This window comes from Styela clava, chromosome 14 (genome assembly GCF_964204865.1).
Source record: "Styela clava chromosome 14, kaStyClav1.hap1.2, whole genome shotgun sequence".
NCBI lineage: Eukaryota > Metazoa > Chordata > Ascidiacea > Stolidobranchia > Styelidae > Styela > Styela clava.
The window spans coordinates 15190574-15209076 of record NC_135263.1 but is presented as its reverse complement, the minus strand read 5'-3'; the positions used below and the strand labels follow the sequence as shown (position 1 = coordinate 15209076).

Genomic DNA, 18503 nt, shown 5'->3' with positions numbered 1-18503 from the left:
TATATACCCCAAATGTGATGAAACAACCTCTGTGGGTTCAGAACTAAATTCAGTTTTATATAAATAATGGTTACGGGCGGAAGGTATGCAACTTTTATAAATTTTCTGTAATTCAGCTAGAATATAATCTCTTATTTGGCGACAACCCCTGGGACTAAAACGATGTTCTGTCCGATCAGCCACAACTTGATTCCAAATTTTCGAGGGTATTTCAGATACACTGTGCAAATTGACCTCAGTGAATGTGCTAAAAAGACATTTTGAATTTTTTCTGCTACATGCATTTTCATTATGTTTTTCCTGAATGTTCAATGACACGTCTAGAGCTTCAGTTATGGTTTCAGGATTTTTGCATTCATTCAAAGAAAGGTCTAGGGGTAGGCAATCTGTTGCTTTGTTATCGGGTGTTTCCAATATAATATCGACTGGTGGATTACTTTTTAATGTTTTACAAGGTGTTGTCTGTATGTGATTGTTTTTAACTAATTGGGTATTTCTCTCACATTTGAAAAAATCATGTTCTGATTTATTGTGCCCTTCTTTGCCTCCAGTAATATAACCCCCGGACTCCTTATCATGGAATGCCACCTTCGTTTCAGAACATACAAGTAAAATATTTCTCCAGTCTTTCTCACTAATATATTTTAAATGGTCTTTTTGAATTACGCATTTGGGGTGATACCATTTTTTACATTTTTCACATTCAACCATCATCTCATACCCAGTCCATTCACTCATACATTCACAAAATTTTTGACCCTCATAGTCCGAAACATTAAATAACTCTGTCTTATCAGGACCGAGGATTCTGCATTCCGTGTTTGCCGATTCGAAAGAAATATTTTCACTTGGGGAATGTATTTTTTTTTACCATTCTAACAATGTTTTTATCAGTGAGAGCTTTATGCGAAGATTTGAGGTTTTGTTTTGCTTTTTCTCGTTTCACAATGTATTCGAAATCAAGTGACTTAGGCTTATTTTCAGAAAGACGTATCAGCTCAGCATTGACAAGAAAGTAATTTTTTTTCAAAAAATTTGATAACCTCAACATTCTATCACATAGCTTGCTTTTAGCCCAAAATGAACTGGAGGTTAAAAAATCAGTCTGATGTTTAGTACTGGTCAGATTACTAATGCCATGAATGACGAGATATTGCGCAATCGCATTAGATATTTTTGATAAAAATTTTGCGTTTCCTGAATTCTGATTAGCCTTTTGATTTGCACTAGAACAACTTGAGACATTTGACAAATACTTAGCTTTATCTTTTGTAGCTGGATCTTTATTTGCCTTGTGGTTACTCTTGCATCCTGATTCATTTTCTGTTAAAATAAAAATGATGTACAACCAATCAACTTGACATTCCTACTTTGAATAAATATAAAGACAACAAAACAGTAACATGAAATTTAGGATTTTGATTTGCTTCTAGTATCAAGGTGAATAGTCAATGAGACATTGATGTTTATGTATTGCTACTGACGTATACATATATTTATATATAGCAGCACATGTTGAACCAGGTATATTCAATTTACAACAATCACAACAGCTGTTTACTTTGAGAAAAGTAAATATATTGATATACTAATATATATAATATGAGTTATAATTTTCAATCAACTCTCAAATCAATGAACAAGATATTGCATATATGCCTATTGTGGGCACATGTAACACTCTCATAACATTACATAATTCAGAAATTTTTTTTATACCCGCAGTTAGGAGTTTTTTTGTTCCTCCACAAACGTTTTGTATCCGTGATAAAATGCCTGTTAACAAACAGATATTTATTATTGAAGAATGGAAATTACCACACACTTGAAGACGAATAGTATGAAAAGTTTATTAGAAATAGAAATTCAAAGCTATTTATTTTTGATGCATATTTTCTTTGATCTTACAATATCGTTATTCAATATTTTAAGAAAATTCAATTCTTAGTGTAATCAGTACCTTAATGAAAACTAGTCTGAAAATTGGGCTTCCTGGTATTGCAAAAGGACATTTCACAAAACTTTATCCTAGCATTCTAAATATTATACAGGCAAAAAATTTGCTGTAGTACAGGTGCTATTCGCTGTATTCCGAATTATTTTTTACCAATATACTTTTCTTGAAAATTGAAATTGTTGGTAACATGAACATTATAAATTGTTTTAATTAGCTAAAAATACAGTTCCAAAACAGCTAACTTTTAAATCCATTAACATTTACAGAAATCAGCCCATGTACCAAAACCTCCTTTAGACACTTCAGATAGGATACATACCTCTTTTACAAGTTGAGTTATATTTCACAATGTGTGCACTTTGATTCCCGTTGAATGCTGTACTCTTTTTGCGTGAAGACGAGATCACACAGGAAAATGTCGAACGAAGATTGTCACTAGTGGCTTTTACGTACGGTGACGGCAGCCGCCTTTGTATTATTGGGAAGTCTGTGCAAAATTATTTGAATAAATATTAAACTACAATGCTTTCAATACGATAAATTAGTAATAAAGTCCAGAATAAAGATAGCAAATAATGGAGGGGGTGATAACAATACGACCCACAAAGTCATCAGAGTATGTAACCGTTTACTATAAATAAAACGAACCCTTTTTATCCTTCAAATCCAGCTTTGTCGAGGAATATTTTACATTTTTACCATGACGCTCCTGCTGCTCAGAATATGAGGCCGCGACAGAGGCAAAGGTGGCTTGTTGTTTACAGCTGGTATTTCGGGAATTTGTGGCCATTTCTAGAAAAATATGTAGTTTGATATATACATTAGAATAGGGTCACCATATTTGAAAAAGCAAAATTCCGGACAGTCCATAACTTTTTTCATGACCTCGTAGTAAAAAATATGCGCACGGTACGAAATAACAATGTTCTTTATTAGCAGTGTGCACAGTACGATTGCAGATGTAGTAAAATTCCGGATTCCGGACATTTAAGAATTTTTTCAATTTTTCCCGGACGCAAAATTTAACCCTAAATTCCGGACATGTCCGGAATTTTCCGGACGGTATGGCAACCCTACATTAGAACGTGATACATCATACATGCAAATGATGCAATATACTCTGAAGCAGTCGTTCTCAAACTTTATGCGCTTGCGGCCCTTTAAGCTTCTGTGAAGCAACAGCGGACCGACAAAACTTTCCAACCGAGAACAGTTTGAGAACCACTGCTCTAGAGAGCACAGGCGACTAAAATGTTAAATGATTACTGTCTTGTTAAAAGTGAATACTCGCCAACTATCTATTTTTAAATAAAAGAAATACGATTTTATTCCAAGTTGACAAACAAACCTTTGTGGTAATTGAATCCATTCTTTTCAATTGTGTTCAGAACGGAAGTTGGTCTCGGAACAGGAGTAAATGGTGTCTTTACTAAAGATGTGCCTTGCACCAAAGTAGAGGAATCTGTGGGCAACATCAAATACAATTACTGACCAAAATAAATCACCTTCGCCAATATGGAATGAAAACTCGCCAATGAATTAAAATGCAATGCAATATAGCTTTATTTTCTATTGAAATGTAAAAATAAATCTTGATATTCAAAACACGACAGATAATTTGTAAAAGCCTCATTGACATTTAAAGCTATTAGCAGTTATACCAACACTTCCATTTGACACCCCAGGTAATATATGCCTGGATTAGAAACAGATGGAATACATACCTCTTATGCCACTGGAGTTGAGTTTCCTAATGTGTGTACTTTGATCCCCGTTGAAGGGTGTACTCTTTTTGCGTGATGACGAGATCACAGAGGAAAATGTAGAACCAAAATTGACACTAATGGCTTTTACGTACGGTGTGGCTAGCCGACTTTGTAATATTGGGAAGTCTGTACAAAATTAGTTGAATAAATATTAAACTACAATGCCTTCAATACGATAAATTAGTATTAAAGTCAAGAATAAAGATAGCAAATAACGGAGAGGTGATAACAATACGACCCTCAAAGTCATCAGAGTATGCAACCGTTTACTATAAATAAAACGAACCTTTTTTATCCTTCAAATCCAGCTTTGTCGAAGAATATTTTGCAATTTTACCATGACGCTACTGCTGCTTAGAATATGAGGCCGCGACAGAGGCAAAGGTGGCTTGTTGTTTACAGCTGGTATTTCGGGAATTTGTGGCCATTTCTAGAAAAAGATGTAGTTTGATGTATATACATTAGAACGTGATACATCATACATGCAATATACTCTAAAACAGTCGTTCTCAAACTTTATGCGCTTGCGGCCCTTTATGCTTCTGTGAGGTAACAGCGGACCCCCAAAATTTTCAAATCGAGAACAGTTTGAGAACCACTGCTCTAAAGAGCACAGGCGACTAAGACGTTAAATGATCACTGTCTTGTTAAAAGTGAATACTCGCCAACTATCTATTTTTTATTAGAAGAAAAACGTTTTTTTTTTCAAGTTGAGAAACAAACCTTTGTGGTAATTGAATCCATCCTTTTCAATTGTGTTGAGAACGGAAGTTGGTCTCGGAACAGGAGTAAATGGTGTCTTTACTAAAGATGTGCCTTGCACCAAAGTAGGAGAATCTGTGGGCAACATCAAATACAAATTACTGTCCAGAAGAAATCATATTCACCAATCTGGAATGAAAACTTAATAGTCTACAAGCGCCAATGAATTAAAATGCAATGCAATATAGCTTTATTTTCTATTGAAATGTAAAAATAAATCTTGATATTCAAAACACGACAGATAATTTGTAAAAGCCTCATTGACATTTACAGCTATTAGCATATATACCAACACTTCCATTTGAACGAAAATTGTCACTAGTGGCTTTTACGTACGGTGTCGCCAGCCGACTTTGTAATATTGGGAAGTTTGTGCAAAATTAATTGAATAAATATTAAACTACAATGCCTTCCACACGATAAATTAGTAGTAAAGTCCAGAATAAAGATAGCAAATAATGTAGGGGGTGATAACAATACGACCCTCAAAGTCATCAGAGTATGTAACCGTTTACTATAAATAAAACGAACCTTTTTTATCCTTCAAATCCAGCTTTGTCGAAGAATATTTTGCAATTTTACCATGACGCTCCTGCTGCTTAGAATATGAGGCCGCGACAGAGGCAAAGGTGGCTTGTTGTTTACAGCTGGTATTTCGGGAATTTGTGGCCATTTCTAGAAAAAGATGTAGTTTGATGTATATACATTAGAACGTGATACATCATACATGCAATATACTCTAAAACAGTCGTTCTCAAACTTTATGCGCTTGCGGCCCTTTATGCTTTTGTGAAGCAACAGCGGACCCCCAAAATTTCCAACCGAAAACAGTTTGAGAACCACTGCTCTAAAGAGCACAGGCGACTAAAATGTTAAATGAATACTGTCTTGTTAAAAGTGAATACTCGCCAACTATCTATTTTTCAATAGAAGAAAAACGATTTTATTCCAAGTTGACAAACAAACCTTTGTGGTAATTGAATCCATTCTTTTCAATTGTGTTCAAAACAGAAGTTGGTCTCGGAACAGGAGTAAATGGTGTCTTTACTAAAGATGTGCCTTGCACCAAAGTAGGGGAATCTGTGGGCAACATCAAATACAAATTACTGACCAGCAGAAATCACCAATATATTACGACCTGTTGCGATCATTTTGACATTATTTATTTGGTAATGATGTGTAACTTGAAGTAAATTGTGGAATAACATTCCTTATATTGTTAAAAATCACAAAGAAATCGGAAATGTCCGTAGCAGTTTTATAGCATAGGTGACAAGTAAATAGTATGAACTAAATTCAAAAATCGTACCTTATTAGTAACAATTTATCATTTTAGGACTTCATTCCATTTAATTCAACAAAAATGAAAGTATCCATGACTGTTGATGATTTGTGAATATATAAATTTGTAGGGTATCTAACACCAACCTTTATTCAAAATGTCCTGCACCTGATATCCCAACAACGCCAGATATTTTGTAAGACCCAGGTCTGATAAATGGACGTTGTCGTTGTTCGCCCAATTGTCCCAATTGGCATCCAAACTATGAAAATGGATGGTTTCCAGCTTATTCGATTTTCCTACTTTATGTACTATGTCATTTGCACGGGTCACGCAACCAGCATGTGTGCCTGTTTGCGGTAGTATCATGGATAAAACAACCTGTAAAACATTTTCGGACACGTTAGTGTACATAACGATCGTTTCAATACTATGTTGTTGTTGTTCTTATCCTTGTCTTTGTTCTTTGACGCAGAATTTTATCGTTATGAAAAAGTCACTTCTCGCTTTGAATACTAAAGCAATTGCTTTGGAATTTTCATTATTTTGAGAAGGCTATTAATTTTATTTATTTCTAAATTTCGTAGGAATTCTGATATTTCGTCCCAAATTTCGCTGTATTATTTCATCCATGGAAATACTGGCTGTCCAGGATGATTCTGTGATATCCGGAATTTTTTTGAGGGTACCGGCAGCGTCAAAGGTAAGGAAGGACTGCTTCGCTCTGAATAACGTGCCCATGTATTTGAGCATAGCTCAAAGCATAGCTCTTGCTTGTAATGTAATATTCAAGTAACCAGAATATCGATTAATTTTGCGAGGACAACTATTTATATAACACGTTTAACCGCTGCTGTGGGACTAAAGTCAACATATTTAACATTTCGGTTCAGAAATACGACCCGTATACTTCAAAAAGTCGAGGATTGATTCAACGATTCGCAATTGAAAGATAAACTTAAATATTTTCCCCCAAAAAATGGTACAAAAATTAAAGCGATTAATATTGCTGTTTTCCGGAAAAAAATAAAAATAAATTAGGTATGACAGTTGGGTAACCAAGATATTTACCTTTTCATACACAAAAAATCGCATGATGTTTGCATTTAAATTTTTCGAGCAACGAAGCGGTAAAATTTGCTGATTCTTTAGTTGTTGCGCAACTACAACGTGAGGCCGTGCGTACCGTCGATAACGCGGCCTCCAGCCGTGCGTCTCGGGGTATTGGATGTGATGACAGTACTTATCATATCGCTTATGCAATTCTTTTCGATAATGACGTCTTCCTGCGATTAAACAAAATTTTACCCTGTACGTGGCATGATACGAAGATGGTGGTGTTGTTATCCACAATTCACACAAACCCCTACGTCAGTGATTTTCAACCTTTTTTGTACCGTGGAACACTTTTTTTAATCTAAAATTGTGGCGGAACACCAAACAAGATTTTTTGAAATAAACTACATTATACAATTGACTGACATATCATTTCGGCATGAAAATAAAATAACGAAATTAATAATATAGCTCATCAACTTTGACACATTCCGATTCAGAGCTATAAGAGCTAAAGTACGGTACAAATAGATGTTTTTGCGAGTTTGCTCATGAATACTATGATTAGTTAGAAACAGAAATGGTATTTTAATGTGATATTTCTCAACGGCTATCAATTTCTCGCGTTTTTTTTACGCAACAGGAGTCCAGAAGGTTGCAGGTCGATTTGGAAATTAATAGAAACATTGAAAATTGGCAACAAAGCGATTTTTACTGTTCAATTTCGTCATAATCGCTACTTTTTTGCCCCCTGAACGTTTCCCTATTACCGTCTTTGTTCTTGTGCGCAAGTATTTATTCTTGCCGATCGGCGGAGATCGAAGTTTCATATTTTGGTATAACTATATGCGTTCACATCGGCGACAGATGATCATGACATGAGGAGCGATTTTAAATCCCCAGTCCCCACTTAATTTTATTCTGATATTTATCTTTTGCGACGGGTTTGATCTAACTTATCGCCGTTTGCAAATTAAACGTCCCAGTTTTAAGCGAATAATATTATCATATCGACAATGGGATGCACACATTTATTAGGACGATAATTAAGTTTCTTATGCTCCACACTGGTGTCAGTGTTATTTCCGAAATATATCAATTCGATCTGTGATTAGATAAATCTGTGATTGCGTGAATCCTGAATGTTGATTTAAAAGCTGAAATAAAGGCATTTCTACGTGGTCATTAGGCGAGATGACGATGAACGATGACGACGACGATGAATGAACGATTAACGAAATCTTACATGCGCGACCTGATGCCCAAAAAATTGTAAACAATTTTGTGTCTAATTGCTTTTGTGCCTAGTACATTGGTTCTCAAACTGGGGTCCGCGGTCGATCAGGGGTCCGCGAAACGATTTTAGGGGGACCGCGAGACAACATCAACTTCTGCACAGAAGCACTTTGATTTAAAGCAAAATTTTGATGTAATGCTTTTACAGTGTTTCTCCGGAGCACGACACGCTCTATCGACATCATTATGTAACAAACGTTGGTGAACGTGGCAAATAGCGTAAATCATAGCGTATGGACCTTTCCCCAAGCATCGACTTCCTCGTTTACTTCGTGACATTGATCAATCAGCAAGATGCAAAAAGTGACGTAACAATGCTCCCTTTTCGCATCCGCTCAGAAACTTTTCTCACTCAGACAGATTTTCAAGCGTGGTCATAAACTTTACCTCGCTTTCGCGTTTTTGAACTCTATTCGTTAGTTTTCTGTTGTGTTTCGGACATTTAAATATAAATCAAATAATTCAGTGATCACTGTGTCTTTCTAGGAGTTTTAATTTAATTGCAGTAATAAAAAATTGGTGTAGAAATAGCTGTGATAGTCTAGGCTAAAATTCTTTACCGGTAAGTTTGAAAAACAGATTCTTGTATGCGATGGATCATAATGATGATTTGAAACACCCTCGTTTTACAGGCGCTAACTCGCAAAAGCACTCTTAAAATAGCCCCGAAAAATTTTTGCAATGGTAAAGTATAGGAAGAATTTTTCGGCGGTCAAAGGTCCATTGTTTATGGAAGGCATGTGCATCTGATTGCAAATTTTTTCGGGGTAATTTGAAAATACACCCCTCCACAAAAAATAAATGTAGATATAACGATTCATATGTGAAATTTGGTTTTGTTGTGATAAGTTTTGGAGGAAAAGAAAAACCATCAGTGACACAGTCTTATCCCGATGTCGCTAAGATGGCACTAAAAATGCTCATTCCATTTGCAACAATTTACGAATGTGAATTTTCTACGTTATTCGCTATTAAAACAAAATGTCGAAACAGAATGGACGTGAGACACGATATGAGAGTTATAAAAAACAGAACCCAAAGTAGAACTAGTGGAAGCCAAGCAGGCGCACCCATCTCATTGAACTGTTTTTATGTCATTTTAATAGATGAATGCTTGATATACCGCGTTGCAATTTGCTTCCATTTCATTAGTGGATCGCGAGTCATCAGAAAATATGAAAGGGGACCGTTATGCATATTTTTTCGAAAAGTTTGAGAACCACTGGTCTAGTAGAAGGGAAGACGCTGATTGGAATTAATCACTTCAAGTTTTAACGTTTCCTTTCCAACAAAACAATACCGCGACCATTATCATAGCTAAAATCGTTACCGAGAAATTCACAATTTTATTTACGGAATTTGCAATTCAACACTTCACATGACGATTTTAAGATGATGGCACGCCCTAATTATTACTACAAGAAAAGCTTCAAAATGCAACGAATGTAATCAACTCCGATGATTACTCAATTCATGGTCGGGTATAATGTTCACATTTTTGAAACAATATTTGGTCAAGAATGGAATGGATCACTAAAAATACACGCCGAGATATTAGAAAATCCATTTTAAAAGGGAATATGGCCTGTCATTTCATTCTCTGGTTATAAGTTTTTTATACCGACTTTCCAAAACTCTGACTCGCCATTTTAAAATCGACGCTATTTATATTACTCGAATGACGTCATAATGCTTGAAAAATGCAATTTTTCGCGGAACACCTGGAGGTCTCTCACCGGAACACCGGTTGAAAATCACTGCCCTACGTTATAAAGGAAGTTCGTTGAAAAGCTGCACGAAACGATACATGGGTTAGATCGTATGACTATGGACCAACGAATGAGAACTTATTTGTTCCCTCTAAGGGGACTAAAGTGGTATTTCAGAATCTTCGATGCCTTGATAAGCATTTGCATGGTAAATGCACATATTCTGTATAGTGGAGTCCGGAACGAAGGAAAAGAATTGAAAGATTTTATCCTCGATAAGTGCCTTGACTTGTAAAAACCTCACTCTGGAGTAAAAGCCCATGCCAATCTCGACAAACAAGAACCAAATATTTTGCAGTGGTTGTGATGTTGCTTATTGCCCCGCACCATGTGCAGAGTTATATCACATTAATATACATAATCGTTGACACCACCTTATTTATCATTGTCTACTGCTTCTTTACCTCAATTTCCAGTTTATTTTCATTCACCCAAGTTTCTTTTATTTTGTACGTTGTATATTTTCTAGTGTTTGTGCAATATACAATTGGTTATTTTATCTATCACCGCATCAGGACCAAAAAATAATCGCCATTCGCCGTTCAACATTATTGCGGTGTCGCAACTTATTGTCCATCGCTTTGTTCTCTCTGCTGGCGCCCCCATGTCGCCAAAATCGTGCGCTGTGTCATAACGTCAGTTGAGTCGTCACCGTAATCGTGAATCGTGCGTCGAACGTGACCCGCGACTTTGACGAAATTAAGTTACGTAATTTAATCGTATGAAACGATGAAGATACCAATGACATCTAAATATGGCAAACCTAATTGACTATAACTTAGCGGCAATAAAGGATATAATATTCATTCTGGAATCGATGAAAATATTCAATATTCAAATAAATATATTCAAATAAATTCAAACAGTGCACAATTTTTCTAGTAAGTACTTGCTCTATCCTGCATACATTAGGATATAACTGCGTGTGAACCAGGCATAGTCAATATCAAGTTTTTTGTAAAATTCTCCGGTTTATTTTGCTCATTTTCACAGAATTTTTTAAATAGCACTACAGTGGTCCGTGGCAGCGAAAGCGTTAAGGCTAGCATTTCGCAGGTCGTTAACATTGACATCGCAAATTTTGCTACAATAGTTAATAACAAACAATTTGTTACCTTTGCTTTGACGTATACTTGTCCCACAACATTCAAAAGTGAAAGAAGGTCATCTTCTATAATTCTTGCATGAGAAGCGCACGATCCCCTCAAATCGTTGGTACCCAGGGCCAAAATAATTAGATCCACATTTTTGAATACTGTGCCATGTGAAATCTCGGCAATTCCATGTGAAAGTTTTCCTCCGGGGATCGTGCACACAGAAAAATTGAACTCGCAGCTCTTTGAAATAACAACTTTCTGACAAAACAATAACACAAAATAATAATAAGATGTTAAATCGCAATATTTTTGAGATCCGTACGCGAAACACCTTCAAATTGTTGTATACTGTTATAGTTTTACCCCGCAAATCTCCTTGGAATGTATGCTCCAGTGTGCAATAGTAAGGTGTAATTTTGTCGTTTTGCAGTAAATTTATTTCAAAGCGTTTGTGATGAAAATACTTTGACATATGGGTCGCTCGAATTGAAAAACATTCAGAAAGACAGGCGGCATAGCAAAGATACGTATAATGCAGGAAAACGTGTTTTTCCCTCAGTCAGTGGTTGGCAGTGATATATTTTCTTATATTAATATAACCATGAAATTTTACGTTATTCTATGATAAACTGTGCCTGGTAATATGGAAACAATCAGCTCATTACCTTTGGTTTCACCAAATTACGGCCATTGCTATCAGTCAGCAGTAAGACGTGCGGAAGATGGTTGGTACACGAAGAGCGAAGATATGCCGTTGGCTTCCCGCTAATGCCATTAGAATAGAAGACAGACCTGGTTCGGGATCCCGGGCGCATATTCTGTAATATTTATTATAATTGGTAACAGAAAATTAAAAATAAAACTTCATCAATTACATAAATTGCTCACCTTAAAATTGTTTTACACCAGCTCCCAAAATACGTCAACTTTGGAACTCGAAGAATCCGACGATAATTAAGCTAACAGCTTTGAAAAAAGCTTTAATTAAGGATATTCGAGCAGATGAATAACTTTATAAAATAACTGAGAAGAGTATGCTTGTTACCTCTAGCAGATCACAAACTTGAATGATCACGCCTTCAAAATTTTCTCTCTGTATCGGTTACGTTAGGCGCCAACATTACTCATTGGCCACGAGTCAGACACGTGACTACAAATCCTTGCAAAAAAAGCATGTCATCTGCCAATAAACAAGCTGATGGACTAGATTTGAATACAAATTATTAAATACCAGTGATTGTTTTAGTTAGACTGACCAGTCTGAAATTTGGATCAAAGTCGTGATTCCGTATTTCTGATCATAGTAACGAACTACGTACGCGACGACATACAATTTCGACACATACATCTTCACGGTTTAAATAAGATGAATCCTGCACCATCGCAACGTTAATTCCCTCTTGCTCTCGCAAACAGAAGCAAATTATTAGAGGGGGAATAAACATGAACTGCGCGCCGTACCAGCACGGTTCACATAACCTCTGGTAGGCAGAACGTTTTTCCCCCAGAATCCTTGTACCTGTAAGATTGCCCGATTAATTATTTTTTATATATGACCTATATTGGCGAACTGAGATAAACCCTAATCCACCAAAGAAGTAAGCTGACATGTTGGGTTTTCTTACGCGTGGCATACCGGTATATATATATATCATATACTATCACATTAATATTCAGGTTGCGTTTGCATCAGCTATCTACTAAACCAGTGGTTCCCAACCTTCCTATCCTGGCGGACCGGTAAAATTAAATTAAATTCACTCGCGGACCGGCAAAAAATTGAAATACCCGGAACAGATAATATATTGCAATGCCGGGCACTCAATATGATTTTAGACCAAAAAGGCACACTTATATATAACACGCTTCCAATATAGGATTGCAAACGAGGTCTCAAATGAGTTTCTGCAACACGTTGCTCAGCAGAGGCGTGCAGCCGATTTTTTTGCTTCGTTTCAATTGAAGCTAGTGATGAAATTTTTTTTTTCGCAAAACGCAGTAACTGGTTGAAAACACGGACAATAGTTTGATTGCTTGATAACATATGGATGGGTATTCGTTATCAAGAGATATCCAAAATTGAGACAGTGATTATTTCTTAATCTGGACTGTAAAGTAGTGCGCGTCTCGTGACCACATGTAGGGTCGCAACAAGTTCATATTTTACTGGATTATTGTATGTATGTGTATGTTTATTCGTCTCGTAATAGTGATACATAAATAAATGAACAATTATTATTATTTGAGACGGGATGCATGCACAAAACCGTGCTGGCCTAAAACACAAATGTGCGGCATGCACCCCTGTTGACAAATATAAAACAAAAAACATTAGATTAAATATGTATAATATGGTCCCTTATATAGACAGTTGTGCAAGGGGGTGCAATGGATCGGTTGGTGTGGTGGAAGTGGTAAGGGCGGAGTATACAAAACAGTTTATAAGACAAGACAATATATATATATATAAAAAGAGACAACACAACACCAAATATTATACTGTTTTTGACTGTATCCTGGTTTAAACAAAGAAAATATACATAACGTTTTATATGGGTGGTCATACTTATCAGGGAAATGCGCAGAACAGAAAAGCACGCTTGCCAATTTTTGGGTTTCTGAAACTTGCGAGATTTGATGGAGCGCATTCGCAATGAATCGGAGCCGAAAAAGCAAAATGTCTGATTACTCGGCGCCAAGATGTCGCAATATGACGGCGGAAAAAAAACTGCGTAATAAACCAACGCAACCTCGTCTTCGGTAAAGCGATTGAGACGGCATGAAAACAACGAAATTTCTCGCGGACCGACAAAAAAGTCCTTTCGATCAAGAGGCACGCGATTTTATAATTTCATATCAAAGTGGAATATATAAAGTTTATCACACACATTGAACCTAAAACTACTCGAACATAGAAAAGGGAGTACTCCCCTGTTGAAGATACCCCTATTCATCAAAATTACGTGAAACATAATAATGGTAAATTTTGCAATTTTTAAATGTTAATAGAAATATGTTCCGCTCAAGAGGCACGCGATTTTATAGTTTCATATCAAAGTATAATATATTAAGTTTATCACACACATTGAACCTAAAACTACTCTAACTTAGAAAAGGGAGTACTCCCCTGTTGAAGATACCCCTATTCATCAAAATTACGTGAAACATAATAATGGTAAATTTTGCAATTTTTAAATGTTAATAGAAATATGTTCCGCTCAAGAGGCACGCGATTTTATATTTTCTTATCAAAGTATAATATATTAAGTTTATCACACACATTGGACCTAAAACTACTCGAACTTAGAAAAGGGAGTACTCCCCTGTTGAAGATACCCCTATTCATCAAAATTACGTGAAACATAATAAGGGTAAATTTTGCAATTTTCAAATGTTAATAGAAATATGTTCCGCTCAAGAGGCACGCGATTTTATAGTTTCATATCAAAGTATAATATATTAAGTTTATCACACACATTGAACCTAAAACTACTCTAACTTAGAAAAGGGAGTACTCCCCTGTTGAAGATACCCCTTTTCATCAAAATTACGTAAAGCGAAAAAGGGTTAAATTTTGCAATTTTCAAATAGTTCCGCTCAAGAGGCACGCGATTTTATAATTTCATATCAAAGTAGAATATATTAAGTTTATCACACACATTGAACCTAAAACTACTCGAACTTAGAAAAGGGAGTACTTCCCTGTTGAAGATACCCCTTTTCATCAAAAGTACGTAAAGCGAAAAAGGGTTAAATTTTGCAATTTTCAAATGTTAATAGAAATATGTTCCGCTCAAGAGGCACGCGATTTTATAATTTCATATCAAAGTAGAATATATAAAGTTCATCACACACATTGAACCTAAAACTACTCGAACTTAAAAAAAGGAGTACTCCCCTGTTGAAGATACCCCTTTTCATCAAAATTACGTAAAGCGAAAAAGGGTTAAATTTTGCAATTTTCAAATGTTAATAGAAATATGTTCCGCTCAAGAGGCACGCGATTTTATAATTTCATATCAAAGTAGAATATATGAAGTTTATCACACACATTGAACCTAAAACTACTCGAACTTAGAAAATGGAGTACTTCCCTGTTGAATGTACTCCTTTTCATCAAAATTACGTAAAGCGAAAACGGGTTAAATTTTGCAATTTTCAAATATTATTAGAAATATGTTCCGCTCAAGAGGCACGCGATTTTATAAATTCTAATCAAAGTAGAATATATTAAGTTTATCACACACATTGAACCTAAAACTACTCAAACTTAGAAAAAGGAGTACTCCCTTGTTGAAGATACCCCTATTCATCAAAATTACGTGAAACGTAAAAATGGTAAATTTTGCAATTTTCAAATATTAATAGAAATATCTTCCGCTCAAAAGAGGCACGCGATTTTATGAATTCATATCAAAGCAGAATATATGAAGTTTATCACACACATTGAACCTAAAACTACTCGAACTTAGAAAAAGGAGTACTCCCCTGTTGAAGATACCCCTTTTCATCAAAATTACGTAAAGCGAAAAAGGGTTAAATTTTGCAATTTTCAAATATTAATAGAATGTCCTTCCACTCGCGATTTATAATTCCCCCCTCCTTTCAAATTTATGGAAAACTGAAAAAGTCACAAATAGCGCGTGCGATTGCTTTTCGCTAAAATTCCTGATTGTTTTTATCAGCGTGACGTGTTATTTAGGCCGTAAACACTTTTAGTTGGTGTTTATTCTCCCTGAATCACAACAATTATTTCACGACAACGATAATAACTACTTTATTTTTGCCCAGAATTGAAATTCGTTGAGAGTTATTATACAATCAATCGAAACTAAATACAATTAGCCATTAGGCATGTTTATCTCATATTTTTACATCAAAAGATTGAGTGGTATTTCAGACTAATAATGTTTATATTTTGACGCAAGAAGACGTAACCGCGAGTTAAGTTGGACACAAGATTATATCAATATAGAAGAAAGTTTTAGATTCTCGTAGCTATCATGAAATGAATATTTTACTGGAGAGAATGTTGGTATACGCTGAAAAACTCGGCCTTTTTAATGAGAGTGTAATCGCGGCGACTGTTTCATAAGGGAATGGAAATTTTCGGTTTTGAAACACCCCCTTTTTAAAATCCTGACTGCGCGCCTGGCTGATTTTCATCATTCCACCGTGAGCTACATGTAACCCTAACAAAAACGATGAAATAAAGGCGCTCCGTAGTATGTGCACCAAGATGGCGGACACCGGAACGTAGAATGTGTACCAGGTTTGGGTTAGGGCATAATTTTATTCCAGTTATATTTAGAGATGTACCGATACCGATTAATGTTTGGTGTTTGCTTTAACTGATTAAGATACACTGTACACTGTACAGTAACGCTAGTAATCTCGGTGTTCAATTAGAAAACTCATAAGCCGGGATGTCCAATTTGAATTTAATGTCAATATCGCGACCTTCGAATATTGTTGTTCGTGTTTAAAAGAATATCGAATATCACCCACACATTCTAGCGCCGCCGTCCTACGTTCAAATTAAAAGCATTTTACAAATATTTTATTTCGTGGCTAATCGTAATCGTCGACGCAATAAGTCAAAGCCAACATGAAAGAATATCGATCAGCACCGACAAAAAGAAGGCCTACCTATAACCGTCGAGGATGTTTTTTTACTTTACTATTTTATAATATTCTACAATTGCTATCATATATTTTGAGACATTCTAGAGGGATAGGCGGTCACGTCAATATATCTATAAAGTAATTGTGTAGTTAAACAAAATTAAATTAATACCTAATAATTGTGTCGGAATTTAGTTCATCGATGTCGACGGACTAAATGACACGCGTACTTGACGACAAACAATCAGAATTTATACCCGTGCCAAAAGTATACGTATGTGCCGTTAATAGGATTTACGAATCGAATCGATTCGAATCGCATCTTTTCCGAATCGATTCGAATCAGATTTACGCGATTCGGAAGAGAGCGATTAACCGAAAAAAACAAAACATTGAACGTTTGTTAATAAATCGTTGTTTTCGGCGGCTTTAAATCTGCCGAATGCGTGCATGCGCACTCCAAATAACACCAAATTACGGGACCAAAAGAAATACATTCAACATTTGTTAATCGTTGTTTTCGGCGGCGTTAAAACTGCCGAATGCGTTTATGCGGCACTCCAAATAACATCAAATTACGGGACGGAAATGAATGAAAATGAATTTTTCGTGATTGACTTTTTTACTTATCTGCCCTCATTTGTTTCAAATTCGGCACAACGCACTCTTCTACGCATCACCCGAGATGATGTGTGGCGTAATTTCCACCCAACTGCAAGTTCAGTTTTCCACTAAATAGCCTAAGTTTCTATTATGCGCGAATTTAAATAGATCGTATACTTAAAAATTAGTGATAATTTTGATGAAAATTTTCAACAGCACACCTGCGCTGCGACTGAGTTATTGTACGCCCTGTCATGATTAGATAAAGAATCAGCTACCGACGTCTAGATAATATTTAATTTTGATTGAAATTTAATTTGAACTTTGTTATGTGTGAATTATTTTTCGTACAATTGAAGAGAACTATTACTGAATGAGTTCATCGACCGGCAATGTTAATTGACAATCATGTTTCTCATCTTAAAATATATATTTATTTTGTTTGCGTTTGTCAGGTTTCCACTCGAGTGGCGGTAAACGAAATCAGGGGGGCATAATGTAATAGCTAATACAAAAAAAAAGTAGTATATACTTACTTTTAATTCTGTTACAGCGCGATACAAGCGGGAATAAAACATTTCGGATTATTTCTAGCAAATGTCATAACGGACAGGTGGGAGTAAATAATACTTGAGGTAAGGCAACTTGTGCACTGTTTTATACTTGTGCACTGTTTAAATCAACACGTGCCAGATTTCATACCAGACCAAGCATACTGTGCGAATGTCGTCTTACTTTAGCCCTATTTGATCGAGATGAAGCGTCGACCAATTATCGCTGGTCAGCGCGGCGTCCGTTATGCACATTTGGACTTTCTGAATTACGAAATTAAACGTAGTCCACGATAATAATGAAGACCTAGTTAGCCAATAACGCTGTTAGCCACAAATAACATTGTCTGCAATATTTATGGAAAGTTTTGTTCGCAATCGTAGTCGGGTGAACGATTGTTTTTCTCGAAATTAATGTAATTAATCGTGGTTAATTTTATTGTCTTCAGTCATATTCTTGCAAGCATTTCCCATTTATAGTAATTCAGATGCAATTAGAATGTTTTTGTCGTATTACTCTATGTTGCTAGCATAAATATAAAATATTGTACTGAAAATTTTGAAGATAAAGAATCGCTAATAAGGCCGGCCTCAATTCAATATAACAAGAAGTGAAACACCACATATACTGGTGTGGGACTAGGGAAAGCAGTGCTGTTATTGTGTTTATGGCAAACAGTACAACTGTTTCCTGCTTATTTTATTATATGAATTCCGTCAAATTGCCTCAGTCCTGATA

General features: G+C 35.7%; 2 protein-coding genes across 2 annotated transcripts; both read right to left on the bottom strand.

Annotated features, from left to right (window-relative positions):
* Nucleotides 1-593: 593 nt before the first annotated feature.
* On the bottom strand, nt 594-3836 carry LOC144431994 (uncharacterized). Its single transcript, XM_078119962.1, has 6 exons — nt 3682-3836; nt 3306-3419; nt 2606-2749; nt 2277-2444; nt 1720-1776; nt 594-1323 (listed from the first exon to the last, which is right to left on the bottom strand). The coding sequence occupies exons 3-6, from the start codon at nt 2745-2747 to the stop codon at nt 845-847; spliced, it is 846 nt and encodes a 281-aa protein (XP_077976088.1). The 5' UTR covers nt 2748-2749; nt 3306-3419; nt 3682-3836; the 3' UTR covers nt 594-844.
* Nucleotides 3837-4042: 206 nt separating this feature from the next.
* LOC144431937 (uncharacterized) lies at nt 4043-12013 on the bottom strand. Its single transcript, XM_078119742.1, has 8 exons — nt 11874-12013; nt 11651-11803; nt 11004-11243; nt 5914-6148; nt 5452-5565; nt 5017-5160; nt 4447-4560; nt 4043-4153 (listed from the first exon to the last, which is right to left on the bottom strand). The coding sequence occupies exons 2-8, from the start codon at nt 11798-11800 to the stop codon at nt 4068-4070; spliced, it is 1083 nt and encodes a 360-aa protein (XP_077975868.1). The 5' UTR covers nt 11801-11803; nt 11874-12013; the 3' UTR covers nt 4043-4067.
* Between the last annotated feature and the right edge of the window lie 6490 nt (nt 12014-18503).

Bases quoted from the DNA above. Each gene is read 5' to 3' on its own strand.
- LOC144431994 (XM_078119962.1), bottom strand. From the start codon at position 2,747: ATGGCCACAAATTCCCGAAATACCAGCTGTAAACAACAAGCCACCTTT. The intron at 1,777-2,276 runs GTATGTATCCTA...GTTTGTTAACAG, and splicing joins TAACTCAACTTGTAAAAGAG to GCATTTTATCACGGATACAA. The intron at 1,324-1,719 runs GTATAAAAAAAA...TTATTTTAACAG, and splicing joins AAAAAAACTCCTAACTGCGG to AAAATGAATCAGGATGCAAG.
- LOC144431937 (XM_078119742.1), bottom strand. From the start codon at position 11,800: ATGCGCCCGGGATCCCGAACCAGGTCTGTCTTCTATTCTAATGGCATT. The intron at 4,561-5,016 runs GTTCGTTTTATT...TGTTGCCCACAG, and splicing joins GGATTTGAAGGATAAAAAAG to ATTCTCCTACTTTGGTGCAA. The intron at 4,154-4,446 runs GTTTGTTTCTCA...ATCTTTTTCTAG, and splicing joins TGGATTCAATTACCACAAAG to AAATGGCCACAAATTCCCGA.